This window comes from Eimeria tenella, genomic scaffold, assembly GCF_000499545.2.
Source record: "Eimeria tenella Houghton genomic scaffold, Eth_scaff109, whole genome shotgun sequence".
NCBI classification, from domain to species: Eukaryota; Apicomplexa; class Conoidasida; order Eucoccidiorida; family Eimeriidae; genus Eimeria; species Eimeria tenella.
The window spans coordinates 8,036-22,191 of NW_013541472.1; the positions used below are offsets into that span (position 1 = coordinate 8,036).

The window sequence follows — 14,156 nt, forward strand, 5'->3', positions numbered from 1 at the left end:
TGCTGCTGCTGCTGCTGCTGCTGCTGGGTCTTCCGCCGCTGCTGCCGGGGCCGCTGGGCTGTGGACAGCAGCAGCAGCCTCTGGGGGCGCAGCAGCAGCAGCAGCAGCCGGGCCAGTGGCGTGCAAAAGCATCTTCCGCTGCTGCTTTTGCTGATTATGCTGCTGCTGCTGCTGCTGCTGCTGCACCAGCAGCAGAGCTGCGTGGAAATAGCTGCTGCAAAGCCGCCAGGCAAGAGACAGCTCGTTGCAGCGCAGCAAAGTGTCCCGAAGTCTTGCTGCAGTGCGGGGCTGCAGCAGCAGCTCAATGGGGGGCAGCCAGCCCCAGCGGCTCCAGATAGCAGCAATAAACGGCAGCAGCTGCTGCAGCAGCAGCACGCGAGCCTGCACCCAACGGAAGCCCCCAAACTTTGCCAGACACAGCTGCAGCAGCTGCTGCAGCAAACCCAGCAGCGATCCATAGGGCAGCAGCGACAGAGCCATCCCCGGGGCTGCTGCTGCTGCTGCTGCTGCGCCAGTTTCTGCTGCCGGTGCTGCTGCCGCAGCACTGGTTGCTGATGCCGCAGCACTGGTTGCTGCTGGCGCAGCTCTGTTTGCGGCTGCTGCTGCTGCTTCATTAGCTGCTGCTGCAGGAGGATCAACTTGTGCTTCTGCCGGGAGCTGCGGCAGCAACGCCACGGAGCTTGTTGCTGCCTTTGCTGCTGCTGCAGTGGTTGCAGCTTCCTCTGGCTCTGACGCTGCTACATGTTTCCCAGCAGTAGCACCACCCGGTGCAGCAGCAGCACCATCAGCAGCAGCAGCAGCAGCAGGATGCAGCCTCCTTAGCTGCTGCCGCAGCCCACAGGGCAGTACATTTGTCAGCCGCACTGAGCCCTTACCCTTGAGGTGTACGTACACCCCAGCGAAGGAGCAGCGCTGGCAGTGCAGAGCGTCGAAGCTGTTGAAAGCAGTGCCGCACAAGTTCCGCCACACAGCCTTGCTGCTGGTGCTGGTGCTGCTGCTGCTGCTGCTGTTGCTGTTGCTGCTGTTGCTGCTGTTGGTGCTGCTGCTGCTGGTGCTACTGCTGGCGCTCCCGCGAGCTGCTTCTGGGCCAGTTGCTGAAGAGCAGGAGCCTGCGGCAGCAGGCGCAGCAGCTGCTGCAGCTGGGGACGTGGCTGCTGCTGCTGCTGCTGCTGCCGTTGCTGGTGCATCTTCATCTCTGATTAGGGAGCGTTCTATCATTCTAACGCAGTTGGCCTTGCAGCAGCTCGTCGCCGTTGTTGCTGCTGCAGGCGCTGCTGCTGCTGCTGGAGCAGCAGCACGAACACCAGCTGCTGGGGCTGCTGCTGCAGCAGCAGCAGCAACGGGCCCACAAGTCGCCATGGGGTGTCTGTACAGTGCGTGGGGCAGCAGCGAAGCAACTTCTGTGCAGATTTGGAGACAGCTGAGGGCCTCCTTTTTGCTGCCAGGAGACAGCAGCTGCAGCAGCTGCAGCGCAACAGCAACAGCAGGAGCTGGGGTGTATGCATGCGCAGCACGAATCCGCTCATTTGTCTCTTCATCAGTTGTAAGGACCCACCGCCCCCCGAATCCCCAGCTAGGCGGCGGCAGGCCTTTTGCTGCTGCTGCTGCTGTTGCTTCTGCTGCTGCTGCTGCTGCTGGGGGGTCTGCTGCTGCAGCTGCAGCAGTGTCCGTCTTAGCGCGCAGATGTTGCTCTGCTACTGCTGCGGCTCCCGGACCGCCAGCAGCAGCTCCTGCTGCAGCAGCAGCAGCAGCAGTGCCTGCAGCAGCAGCAGCAGCAGGAAGCCCCAGGGCCTTGCGCGCGTAACGCAGAAGAAGGTCATTGTCCCTCAAAGCTGGCCAGCGCAGCAAAAAGTGCTGCAGCAGCTCCGTGCGGGCATTAAGTATGAGGCTTTCGAGCAGCAGCAGCGGGTGCTGCAGCAGCGGCTCGCGGTGTCTCTCCACCTCAGTCTCCACGAGCTGCAGCAGGTGCAGCGACGGCAGCAGCTGCTGCAGCTGCTGCTGCTGCTGCTGCGTCAGACGCGTCCACAGCTGCTCCTGCTGGTGCAGCAGCTCGCACAGGTACAAACGGCCAGCCACTTTCGGGAAGCCGCCCTGCAGCTGCAGCATCACCTTGCTGCTGTTGCTGCTGCTGCTGCTGCTGCTGCTGCTGCTGAGGGAGAGCAGCCGCAAGGCCACTCGCGTGCTTCTGCTGCTGCTGAGCGCCAGCAGCCGGCGAGTTGCTGCACCTCGGAAGCCGGGAAGCGACAGCAGCTGCTTCAGTTCCGCCTCAGCTAGCCACTCCTGCAGGTAAGAGCTAGCTAGCCGTCCCGCTGGCTGGCTAGCTGGCTGGCTAGCTAGCTGGCTAGCTAGCTGGCTAGCTGGCTGCCCCGCCGACAGGTCGCTAGCTGGCGACACAGCAGCCCCGCTGACGAGCTGCGCGGAAACAAACACCCACAGCTAGCCCCAGGCCTGGCACTCAACCAGCTAGCTAGCTAGCTAGCTAGCTAGCCAACAAGCTAGCTAGCCAGCAAGCTAGCTAGCCGGCCACACAGCTTGGCAGCGAGCTAGCTAGCGCATCAGGCGGCCAGGCTCGAGCTACCCGACTGAACAAGCAGCTTGTGAGCAGACCACACGGCAGCTAGCTGGCTAGCTAGCTGGCTAGCTAGCTGGCTAGCTAGCTGGCTAGCCATCTTGCTGGTGAGCTAGGTTTGTGGCTAGCCAGGTAGCAAACAGTTGGGTGTCGATATGCCTTCAGCAAGCTGTCTGTCCGCCTAGTTAGCAGCTAGCTAGCTGGGCAAAAGGTTTGCTAGCTGGCTAGCTAGCTAGCTAGCTAGCTAGCTAGCTACCGGCTAGCTAGCTACCTAGCCGCTAGCTAGCTAGCTAGCTGGTTAGCTCCCCGCAGCAAAACCTACTTTTAAAAGAGCTCTCGCAGCAGCGTAGCCATTGCACGCAGCCAGCGTGCGAACAACCTGCGCGAAAACCCCAAACCGTAAACCGTAAACCGTAAACCCTAAACCCTAAATCCTAACCCTAAGCCCTAGGTCTTAAATCTTGAGAAATAAGCCCCACACCTTAAACCCTAAATCCAAACATGAGTTTCGCGCTGAGGGTTTAGGTTTTGGGGTTTCTTGGACTTGGCAGTTTCCGCCCGGCTCATCGACCCTGCAGCCGGCAGTGTGTGAGAAGGTAGGGTTTAGGGTTTAGGGTTTAGGGTTTACCTTTTGTACGCCTTCCTCCGACTGCATGTCAGCATGGATGTCTCGCCAAGTTTCCCAAGTGCCATTTGTTGCTTCCATTGCTGCTTTGTAGCTGCGCCAGGTGTACAGACACCCGCGGGTCTGCAGCAGCAGCAGCAGGCAGGGGCCGCTGCTGCAGCATTGGAGCTGCTGCTGCTCCTGAGCCACGCACCGCAGCGCCACAGCAGCCGCTGCTGCTGCTTCTGCTGCTGCTTCCTCAGCCTTCGTCTCAAAGCCAAGCTCCTCGCCGTCATTCAGGTCTCCGCTCCCTGCTGCTGCTGTCGCCGCAGCTGCGGGAGCTGCTGCTGCACCTGCTGTTGCTGCTGCTGCTGCTTCGGGTGCTACTGCTGCTGTGCCAGTCTTTGCAGTCTGCTCAAGAACTGCCAGCAGCGGATGCTGCTGCAGGCAGCGGCAACCAATGCTGCTGCTGCTGCTGCTGCCACTCTGCGCTGCGTCTCCTGTCTGCCGCTGCTGCTGCTGCTGCTGCTGTTGTGTTGCTGCCGCTGCTGCTGCTTGCTCCTGCAGCCGCGCCTGGCAGACGGCCAAAGTGTCTATGCAGGTCTCCACTGCCCAAGCAGCAGACAGCAGCAAAGCAGCACGTGTTGCTGCTGCTGCGCTGCTGAGCCGCAAGACGCACTGCGGCAGCGATAGCTCTTCTTCGCTGCCAGCTGCTGCGTCGCACTCTGCTGCTGCTGCTGCCACTGCTGCTTCGTCTGCGGGGTCCCCTGCTGCTGCTGCTGCTGCTGCAGGTTGAGCAGCACACAGGCGCAGCGACCCGTCAAGAGGCCACGCAGGTATTGTTGAGCTGTCTGTACAGTCCGGCTGTAGCAGCGCAGCAGCAGACCCCTCAGCTTGATGCCCCTCCTGCTGCTGCTGCTGCTGCTGCTGTGCCTTTCTGATGACGCAGGTGAGCAGCAGCTGCTGCAGCTCCGTGTCTGGAGACAGCTGCGCATCTGCCAGTCTTAAGGCCCGCTGCAGATCTCCCCGTGCACCCCAAGCTCTTGCTGCTGCAGCAAAACAGAGCTCCAGCGCTGCTTGGCTGTCGTCCGCGACGGCCTCTAAATACCTCTGCAGCAGCAGCAGCAGCAACAGCAGCAGCAGCAAGGGTTGGAGAATATAAGTGGAGACAGCACCAACGGCAACGAGAGCGCCTCAAACGCACAAGCAGCAGCAGCAGCAGCAGCGAAGACAGAAGCAGCTTCAGCAAGTGAACAACAGTACATCGCAGCAGCAGTAATAACAGCAGCAGCAACAACAATAACAGCAGCAACAATGGCAGCCGCAGCATTACGAAAGCACTTGGTGGTAGTCATGCAGCTGTCGCAAAGTTCTCTCTGCTCTCTAGCGTTTTGCTGCTGCTGTTGCTGTTGCTGCTGCTGCTGCTGTGACATACCTTAGCAGCAAAGGGCAAAGCCAACAGTTCATGAGGCCTCCAGCCCTCTGGCCGCAACTTCCAGCTGTCTGTTGCTGCTGCTAATGCCCGTGCTTCAGGCCCTGCTGCTGCTGCTGCTGCTGCTGCTGCTTGTATTGCTCCCGTCGCCTGTATGATTCGCCAGCAGCGGTGCCTCTCAGCCAGCCACAGCCGCAGGCTGCTGCAGCAGCAGCAAAGCTGCTGCTGCGCCAGTAGCAGGAGCGGCCCCGACGGCCACACCTCCACGCAGCGCTCAGCTATGGCTAGTGCAGCAAGCAGAGACACCTTGCCTTTGCAGTCGCTGCTGCTGCTGCTGCTGCTGCTGCTGCTGCACGCAGCAACAGCATCGCGACGCAGCGAATAGGTCTGCTCTTCCAGGGCCCCTAAAAAGAGCACTAAGTCTTTCCGCAGAGCCAGAGCTGGGGAGGGAAACGGCGGGGGCCACCTGCTGCTGCTGCTGCTGCTGCTGCTGCTGCTGCTGCTGCTGCTGCTTGTGTTGTCGAGAAGCAAGGGGTGCAGCGGCAGCGCCGCCTGCAGCAGCACCTCAACCAGGTCTGCCTGCAGCAAAGCTGCGAGCTGCTGCGCCTCTTGCTGCCCCTCAAATCGAAAGAGAACTTCAGAAATTAAATCTTCAGGAGACACAAACGGCAAGCTAAACAGTTGCTGCTCCTCTTCCTCCTTGCGCTGCTGCTGCTGCTGCTGCTGCTGTTGCTGCTGCTGCTGCTGCTGCTGCTTGGCATGCAGCCTTTGCTTGGCTTCTGTCTGGAGCTCTACAATCCTCTTGAGGTAACAGACAAGGGCTAGCAAGTACTTTGTGCCTTCTTCTTGCTGCCCTTCACTTCCTTCCTGCTGCTGCTGCTGCTGCTGCTGTTGCTGCTGCTGCTGGTCTTCTGAAAGCTTCTCAGTCTCTTCACCACTAGTGAATACGGGAAGAGGTGTTTCATCCTGCGGCTGCAGTTGCTGCTGCTGCTGAAGTCGGTGCTCCTGCTGCTGCTGCTGCTGCTGCTGCGGTTCTCCCCGCAGCACCTGCACTGCCTTATCCAAAAAGCTGCTAAGATCAGCAGCAGTTGAGAGCCGCAGAGTGCCAGCAGCAAGCTGCTGCATCTGCTCCAGCAAGGAAGCCACGGCGGTGTTGCGCTGGTGTAAGCTGCAGCGAGGCAGCCGCAGTAGCAGCAGCAGCAGCAGCAGCAAGCGCAGCATATGCATGTGTTGCTCTTGTGGAGTGAGCTCAAATGCAACGGCAGCAGCAGCAGCGGCAGCGGCAGACACAGAAGAGCTCTCAGCAGCAGCAGCAGCTGCTGCCACTGCTGCCACTGCTGCTGCTGCTGCTGCTGCTGCTGCTGCTTCTGCTACTGCTGCTTACCTTGAAAGATGGGTCCTGAGGAGGTCCGCCTTAATTGGCAGCGTCTCCACCTCCAGCAGCAACGAGGCCAAGCTGACTGTGCGCATGCCTCGAGCCTCAATCAGCACCTCCAGCCTGCAGCAGCAGCAGCAGCAGCGGTTGCAGCAGCAGCAGTAGCAGCAGCAGCAAGGGCAGATGGAGTCACAGCATGAGTGCCTCCGTGTGCAGCGAAGCAGAGCTGCCAGCAGCAAGCGGAAACTTGGGAGTTGCGGCAGAATCAGGCGTAGCAGCAACAAAACTCGTCGCAGCAGCAGCAGCAGCAGCAACAGCAGGACAAAGATCCCCACAAGCAGAAGAGCAGCAATCCAACTAGCAGCCAGAGGAATTCCTCAACAAGTAGCAGAAGCAGGAGCGGCAGCAGCAGCAGCGGCGACACCTCTCGAAGCAGCAGCAGCAAGTGCGACGGCAGCACCAACAGCAGAACTGCAGCAGCAACAGAAACAGGACGCAAATACCTGTCTATAGACGTTGCTAAAAGAGTTGTCAGCGCGGGTGTTTGAAGAGCTGCTGCAGCTGCTGCTGTTGCTGCAGCTGTTACTGGTGCTGCTGCTGCTGCTGCTGTTGTCGCTATAGCTGCTGCCGACGTATCTTCTAGATGTAGCTGCTGCTGCTGCTGCTGCGAGATTTTGCGCAGTTCCTCTGTAGCGCGGCGAAGCAACAGCAGCGAGACAGTTGCAGGGGCCGCAGCAGCAACAGCAGCATCCACAGCAGCAAACACTGCAGCAAACCTTTTGCTGCAGCGCAGCAAAGCGACAGCGGCTTTTGTTGCTGCATCTGAGTAAGTTGTAAGGCAGCTGCGGAAGATGCATTCCTGTTCTGTCTCCACTGCTGCTGCTGCCGTAGTTGCTGTTGCTGCTATTGCTGCTGCTCCTGCTGCTTCACCAAGTGCTGCATCTGCTGCGGGAACTAAAGTTGCTGCTGATGGCGCGGCTGTTGAAGCGGCCGCTCCTGCAGCAGCACCAGCAGCAGCAGCTGCTGCTGCAGGGACCACCACAGAATCGACGGACTCCCACCTGAGCAGGAGCAGCAGCAGCAGCAGCAGCAGCGAGGGTGCAGCTGAGAAAGACCTGGGGCTGCAGCCCCTCTCGCTGCCCGGGTTAGTGCTCTTGTTGCAGCTGCTGCTGCTGTTCCTGTTGTTGCTGCTGCTGCTGCATGCCTTACGACTTGTCAAATGCTTCAAGGCACATCTCCAGGCGACAGGAAACTGCAGCAGCAGCAGCAGCAGCAGCAGCGTCGGCCTCAGCAGCAGCAGGGAGGCAGCTCAGAGCATCTCGCAAGGCAGCAAATGCTTCTGATATCTCAGCGCTGATCTTCAGGTGTCCCGGCAGCTCAAAACGCTGCAGCAGCTCCCTGAAAAATGCAGCAGCAGCAGCAGCAGAAATGCAGTTTGCAGTGGACGCGTCAGCAGTAGGAGCAGGAGCAATTGCAACAGTAGCGCGCTCAGCAGCAGCAAACGAAGTGGTAGCACAAGCAGCAGCAGCGAAAGCAGGGGAAGCCATGGCAGCAACAGCAGAAACAGGAAAAGCAAGAGCAGCAAGAGAAGCAGGGATGGCAAGAGCAGCAGCAGCAAATGCAGCAGCAGCACGAGCAGCAGCAGCAGCGGCGGGAGTAGCAATATCAGCAGCGGCAGCAGGGACAGCGACAGCAGCAGCAGCAGCAGGGGTGGCAAGAGTAGCAGCAGCAGGGCTAGCAGCAACAACAACAGCAACAACAACAGCAACAACAACAACAATACAAACAACAACAACAGCAACAACAACAGCAACAACGTCAACGACAGCAACAACAACAAGAGCAGCAGCAGCAGCAACAACAGCAGCAGCAACAGCAAATGCAGCAGCAGCAGCAAATGCTGACGCGGTGGTCTTGACGTCACTTTGCTGCAGCGCGCGGGCCAGGAAAACAGCAGGCTGCTGCAGCAAACGGCGGGCGAAAGGATCTGCTTCCAGCGACAGCAGCGAGGCGAAGGGGGTCATGTGGGAGGCCAAGTGGTGCTTGCTGCTGCTGCTGCTGCTGCTGCTGCTGTTGTTGTCTGAAATGCCGGCAGGGGCTCCTTCGCCGCTGCTTCTGCTGCTGCTTGAAATGCTAGCAGGGGCTTTCTCGCTGTCTAGGCTGCTGCTGCTCATGTTTGGTATTCCTGCAACGGCTTCGTTGCTGCTGTTGCTGCTGCTGCTGCTGCTCACTGAGAACACCCCAATCCAGCGCAGCTGCTGCTGCCACTCTCTGTCTTGCTGCTGCTGCGCCGTGATGCAACTGGTCGTGGCCGAGTCTTCAGCAGCATCATTAGCAGCAGCAGCAGCAGCTGCTGCTGCTGCTGCTGCTGTCGTCGCTGATCCTCCAGCAATGCAAATTGATGCAAGAGGCATTGCAGCAAAGAACTGGCTCAGCAGCAAACGGCAGCGCCAAATAGCCTCCTGAGGGCACAGCAGCAGCAGCAAAAGCGGCAGCAGCAAATAGTATGAGACTGAAGCAGCTGCTGTAGCTGCTGCAGTGAGGCACCAACAAAAATGCATGCTCAGAGAAGCCTTGTGTTTATCTGTAGCAGCAAAAGCGACAGCCAAATCAGCAGCAGCACACAGAAACGGCGACAGCAGCAGCAACAGCAGCAGCACCAAGAGGCAGCAGCAGACCTCAAAAAACTGTGCTGCAGCTTCCAGAAGAATGCGGCCAATCTTTCCGAGGCCCTCTGCACCTCTTAGGGCTTCTAGGTGTCTCCTGCAGTAGCAGCAGCAGCAACAGCAGCAGCAGCAGCAGCAGCAGCAAAGGCAGCCCTAATGTGCAAGGTGTGCAGCAAGCACAGGAGGGATAGACACAGCAGTAGCAGCAGCAGCAGTAGCAGCTACAGCAGCAGCAGCAGCTACAGCAGCAACGGCAGCAGCAGCAGTTCCTACTGGATGAGAAGCGCCAGGGATATAAACACGGATGGAGGGACCACAAAGGCTCCGTTTCTACTGCTGCTGCTCCTGTTGGTGCTGCAGTTGCTGCTGCGAGTGCTGTCGCTCGTGTTTCTGTCCTGCTGCTGCTGCTGCTGCTGCTGCCGCTGCTGGACTGCAGCAGTAGAAGCAAACAGCAGTGGCGCGAGCCGCAGCAGCAGCCACAGACGGTAGGGGGGCCTCCGCACACGTGCGATGAGCCTCTCTAAGCAGCAAACAGTCTGCTGCAGTAGGGGTTGCAGCTCCGCTGCTGCTGCTGCTGCTGCTGCAGTAGCTGCTGCTTGCTGCTGCGGGTAGACCCCCAGGCTGTCGGCTCCTGCCGCAGCCCCCTCCGCCTGCCGCTGCGCCGCCGCCACAGAAGTGCTGCTGCTGCTGCCGCTGCTGCTGCTGCTGCTGCTGCAGGCCTCAATAAGCCGCAGCGCTGCTCTCAGGGCAAAGTAAGCAGCAGCAACATCTGTGTCGTGCTGCCGCTCCTCCTCGTAGCTGCTGCGGCTCGTCAAGGGCAGCGCAGCAAGTCCTTCAAGAAAAGTTTGTTCTTGCATCAGAGACAGCGGCGCCCGCCGAGACAGCTGCAGCAGCAGCAGCAGCAGCAGCTTGCGTTGTAGCAGCAGCACCAGCAGCTGCAGCGGCAGCGGCGGGCAATGCCGCTGCTGCACTCGTGGCTCTAGCGCCTCAGGCAGCCGCCGCAGCAGTAATCACACCCATAGCAGCAGCAACAACAACAGCAGCAGCAGCAGCAGCAGCAACAGCAGCAGCACTCACCGACAAGAGGAGGGACTGCGTCGCTGTTGCCTCGTAAATGTCAGCAGCAAGGGCTTCCCGCAAGGCAGCAACGGCAGCTGCTTCTGCTGCTGCTGAGCTGTTGCCGCCGATGGCAGCAGCAGCAGTGCGGACACAAGATGCAGCAGCAGCAGCTGCTGCTGCTGCCTCCTGCTCAGCAGACGCTTCGTCTGCAGCAGCAGCTGCATCAGAGGTGCCAAACAGCTGCTGCAGCCGCACTGCAGCAGTTGCTGCTGCAAGGCAGCGCTGGCTAGCTGCTGCAGCAAGTGCCTCCACGGCCTCCGGATGCAGCAGCAGGCTTTTTGCTGCTTCTGCTGGAATCGCAGCAGCAGTTTCGTTGCCTTTGTTGCTGCTGCTGCTGTTGCTGCTGCTGCTGCTGTCCTGGGGCCAGGCCAGTGTAGCAGCTGCTTCCCTTCCTCCCCGATGCTGCAGCCTCTGCTGCCGTCGTTGCTGCCGCTGGCTTTGCTTATTTTGCTGTTGCTGCTGCTGCTGCTGCTGCTGCTGCAGGGCTGCATGAAGCTCTAGCAGCAGATCAGCGATCCACCAAGCGGCTGCCATTCGGCTCCGCAGCACCTGCACCAGCAGCAGCAGCAGCTTACAAAGCCGCATTAAGGACTTCTGGGCAGCTGCAACAGAAGCAGCAGCAGCAGTGACTGCTGCTGCAGCAGCTGCGTTAAGTGTGCTTTCTGCAGCAGCAACTAATTACCTCGATGTGCTGCTGCATGTTGGGGTCGCATGCGTAGCGAAGGAGCGGCTGCTGCTGCGCTGCTGCTGTGTCTGTTGCTGCTGCTGCTGCTGTTACTGCTGCTGCTGTGTGGGCACAGGCGTGTGCCAGGCACAGCAGTGTCTGTCTCTCGGCAGCAGCAACGGCTGCAGGAGTTTCTGCTGCAGCAGCTTTAGCAGCAACGTGGCAGCAGCACAGCAGATCTAGCAGCTGCTGCCTTCTCCCCATTTGCCCCTCAAATGCATCCCAAGACAGCAGCAGCACAGCAGGTCGCAGCTGCGGAAACGGCAGCAGCACCTGCGATGCTGCTGAGACATCCCTGCAGCAGCAGCGGCAGCAGCAGCAGAAGCAGCAAACACGTTTTACCTTGCGCGGAGTAGCTGCTGCCGCTGCTGCTGTTTTGGCTACTCCCGTCGCTCTTGCTACTGCTGTTGCGGTTGCTGCTGCTGCTGCTGTTGGTGCTGCTGCTGCTGCTGCTGCTGCCTTACCTGGCCAAGACGAAGGCCAATGCTGCTTTGAGCGGCAAAAGAAGACAGTGCTCTTTTGCTGCCAGCAGAAACTGAAAGTAATCTGACCAAAAGGCCCCGCGGGAATCCAGGCCCAGGGCTTTGCTCAGCAGCGCCTCATCTGCTGCTGCTGCTGCTGCTGCTGCTGCTGCTGCTTCGGCCTTTGGGCTTGGTTGTGCTGCTGCTGGTGCTGCTGTTGCTGGTACTGCTACTTGCGGTGCTGCTGCTGCAGCTGCTGCCATGACCGCTTGTGTCCGACGCCGCACCGCATCTCCCGCCTCTGCGCCTATTGCGGGCTCAGTTGCTGCTGCTGTTGCTGCTGGTGTTGCTGCTGCTGCTGCTGCTGCTGTAGGTGTCATTGGAGCAGACGGGTGAGCAAATGTGTCACCAGCAGCAGCAGCATCAGCTGCAGCACTGCAACTGGGCAAAGAAGCAGACACGCGAATAGCAGGAAGAGGTGCTGCGTTGCTGCTGCTGCTGCTGCTGTTGCTGGTGCTGCTGCTGCTTGTGCTCCTTGTGTGCCTTGGGACTGCAGCAAGAGACAGCAGCGGCAGCGGCATAGTGCTGCCTGCTGCCCTCAGTCGCAGCCAGCAGTCATCCAAGTGACAGAAGAGCTGCAAGCCAATGTACTGCAGCACCTTGCTGCCGCTGCTGCTGCAGCTGCTGCTGCTGCTGCTGCTGCTGCCTGCAGACGGCGTGGTGATAGGGATGTGCAGCAGCGGCTCGTGGGCCAGCAGCGCCTCATAAATATATAGGCGCAGGGCTCTAGGCCTGCAGCAGCACCGCAGCAGTGACGGGAGCAGCAGGATATACAGCAGCAGCAACTGCAGCAGCAGCAGCAACGCAACAGCAACAGCAACAGCAACAGCAAGGGCTCTGAGATGCGCTTGCCTCCACTCGAGTTCTTCTCCCGACGTTGAACCCCACGAAGCACCAGAGGGGTGGCCTCTGCTGCTGCTGCCGCTGCTGCCGTAGTTGCTGCTGCTGCTGCTGCCATCTTCCTTTCTCGCGTCATGCATGCAAACAGAAAGAGCCCCTGGCGATCCGCCTGCTGCAGCTGCTGCTGCTGCAGCGGATGGCGAATCCAGTGGCCTTAGCCGACCCCGCAGATGCTGCTGGTGTTCCTGCTGCTGTTGCTGTTGCTGCTGTTGCGCTGCAGCAGCAGGAGGAGCCAGCTGGCTCAGAAAAGGCGGGAAAAAGCGAGAAACAAGGACAGACGCGTTGCTGCTGCTGCTGCTGCTACTGCTGCCCCTTACAGCACCAGCAGCAGCGCCGTCGCCAGCTGTACGCGACTTAGCTGCTGGAGATGGTAGCCTGCAGCAGCAGCAGCAGCAGCAGCAACGGCAGCAGCAGCAGCAATAGGCAGCGGCGGGAATGATGCACCGCAGTGGCAAGAGCAAATACAGCTATGTACTTTCCGTGCGCAGCAGCAGCAGCAGCAGCGACAGCAGCAGCGACAGCAGCAACAGCAGCAGCCAACCCCCGTGTATCTCGTCTTCTAGCAGCGGCGGCGGCCGCCGCCGCAGCAGCAGCAGCGACAGCAGCAGCAGCCAAACCCCTTATCTCTTACCTCACAGCAGCAGCTGCAGCAGCCGCCGCCGCAGCAGCAGCAGCACATGTCTGCTGCCTCTCCCTGTTCTCTTGCAGCGCAGCAGCACCAAAAGCAGCAAATATTTCCCTCACGACGTCTTCTGCTGCTGCAAGGTTCATCCAGCCCAAAGACTGCAGCGAGTAGAGCTGCTGCTGCAGTCGCTGCTGCTGCTGCTGCTGTTCTTCCTCTTGCACGCGCTGCGGCTGTTTTTTCGGGCGGCCTCCACCATCAGCAGCAGCAGCAGCACCAGCAGCGGCGGCTGCTGATGCCTCGCCTGCTTCTCCTGCTGCCTTGCTGCTGTCTTCTGCAGAACCGGCGTTGCTGAGTGCTTTGGCAGCAGCAGCAGCAGCAGGGGCAGCAGCAGCAGCCGAAGCAGAGCTCCCCAGTGCTGTGCGTACGAGAATTGCCAGCTGCTGCTGCAGCGGCGCATTCTGCTGCTTGGCGTGTTTTGCTGCATCTTGGGCTGCTGCCCGTCCTGCTGCGTCTGGTGCAGCAAGTGCCGAAGAACCAGACCCTTCAGCAGCAGCAGCAGCAGCAACAGCAACAGAGCGCGGAGCCCCTTCCACCCAGGCAATGATAAGAACAAACAAACGAAATAAATTGATGCTGCCAGCTCGCAGCGCTTGTTGCCTGTAGACTGCAGCAGAAGCAGGCCTTGCTGCTGCTGCTGCTGCCGCTGCTGCTGCTGCTGCTGCTGTGGTTCCGTCTCCTGCTGGCGCCTCCAGCTGCTGCTGCAGAGAAGGCACAAGTGGCAGCAGAGTCTTTGTGGGGTCCAGGAGTTTGAGGTGTACGTACAGCTCGTTGCTACCATCTGCTGCAGGCGGCTGCAGCAAAGTCTCAGCAGCAACAGCAACCCTTAGCTGCTGCAGCCGCAGCACGAGAGAGCTAAACAGCAGTGAGAGATAGGTGTCATCTTCCCGCGGCTTCTGCTGCTGCTGCCTTGCTGCAGCAGCAGCAGCACCTGCTGGTGCTGCTGCTGCTGAAGGTGAGGTGACTGCTGCTGCTCTCGCTTCAGGTTCGGCTGCTGTTGCATTCGCCGTGACTCTGTTGCTGTTGCTGCTGTTCGTATTGTTGCTTGCTGCTGCTGCTGCTGCTGCTGCTGAGGCACTTGCAGCAGGCGTTGCTGCAGCAGCAGCAGCAGCAGTAGCGGCCAGAGATAAATGCTGTGTCTCTTTGCTGCCTCTCAATGAGGCCAGAAGACGGCGAGCTGCTTGCTGCTGTTTTCCGCTGCTGCTGTTGCTGCTGCTGCTGAGTCCCCACCGTGCAGTGGAAAGGGGCAGCAGCAGCAGTAGCTCCGAAGAAGCATCTTCTGCTGCTCCTGCTGCTGCAGTTTCCAGCCCGTGCTGCTTGTCCCTGGGCTGCCACAGCTCCTCAGCTGCATCACGCTTGCTGCTGTTGCTACTGCTGCTGTTGCTGCTGTTGCTGCTGCTGCTGCTGCTGCAGCTGCTAACCCACGCCCCCTGTGGGAAAGCCCCCAACGCTTGAGCAAGGGCATCTGCAAGGGCAGGCTGAGTTGCCATAAGAGCTGCAATTTGCTGCAGCGCAGCAGCAGATAGCGGCTGCAGCAGCGGCATGTGCTGCTGCTGCTGCTGCT

General features: G+C 60.0%; 1 protein-coding gene across 1 annotated transcript in view; it reads right to left on the reverse strand.

Annotated features, from left to right (window-relative positions):
- ETH_00021780 (uncharacterized protein) overlaps positions 1–14,156 on the reverse strand; it is a gene marked incomplete at both ends in the record, with an annotated part of 20,425 nt that overhangs the window by 5,249 nt on the left and 1,020 nt on the right. The window contains 13 exons of the mRNA XM_013372806.1: positions 1–2,412; positions 2,892–2,948; positions 3,198–4,283; positions 4,609–5,773; positions 5,990–6,103; positions 6,484–7,041; positions 7,190–8,442; positions 8,659–8,743; positions 8,920–9,530; positions 9,724–10,314; positions 10,448–10,784; positions 10,954–12,285; positions 12,542–14,097. Coding sequence (XP_013228260.1) covers positions 1–2,412; positions 2,892–2,948; positions 3,198–4,283; positions 4,609–5,773; positions 5,990–6,103; positions 6,484–7,041; positions 7,190–8,442; positions 8,659–8,743; positions 8,920–9,530; positions 9,724–10,314; positions 10,448–10,784; positions 10,954–12,285; positions 12,542–14,097 — 11,157 coding nt within the window. The remainder of the gene's footprint in view (positions 2,413–2,891; positions 2,949–3,197; positions 4,284–4,608; positions 5,774–5,989; positions 6,104–6,483; positions 7,042–7,189; positions 8,443–8,658; positions 8,744–8,919; positions 9,531–9,723; positions 10,315–10,447; positions 10,785–10,953; positions 12,286–12,541; positions 14,098–14,156) is intronic.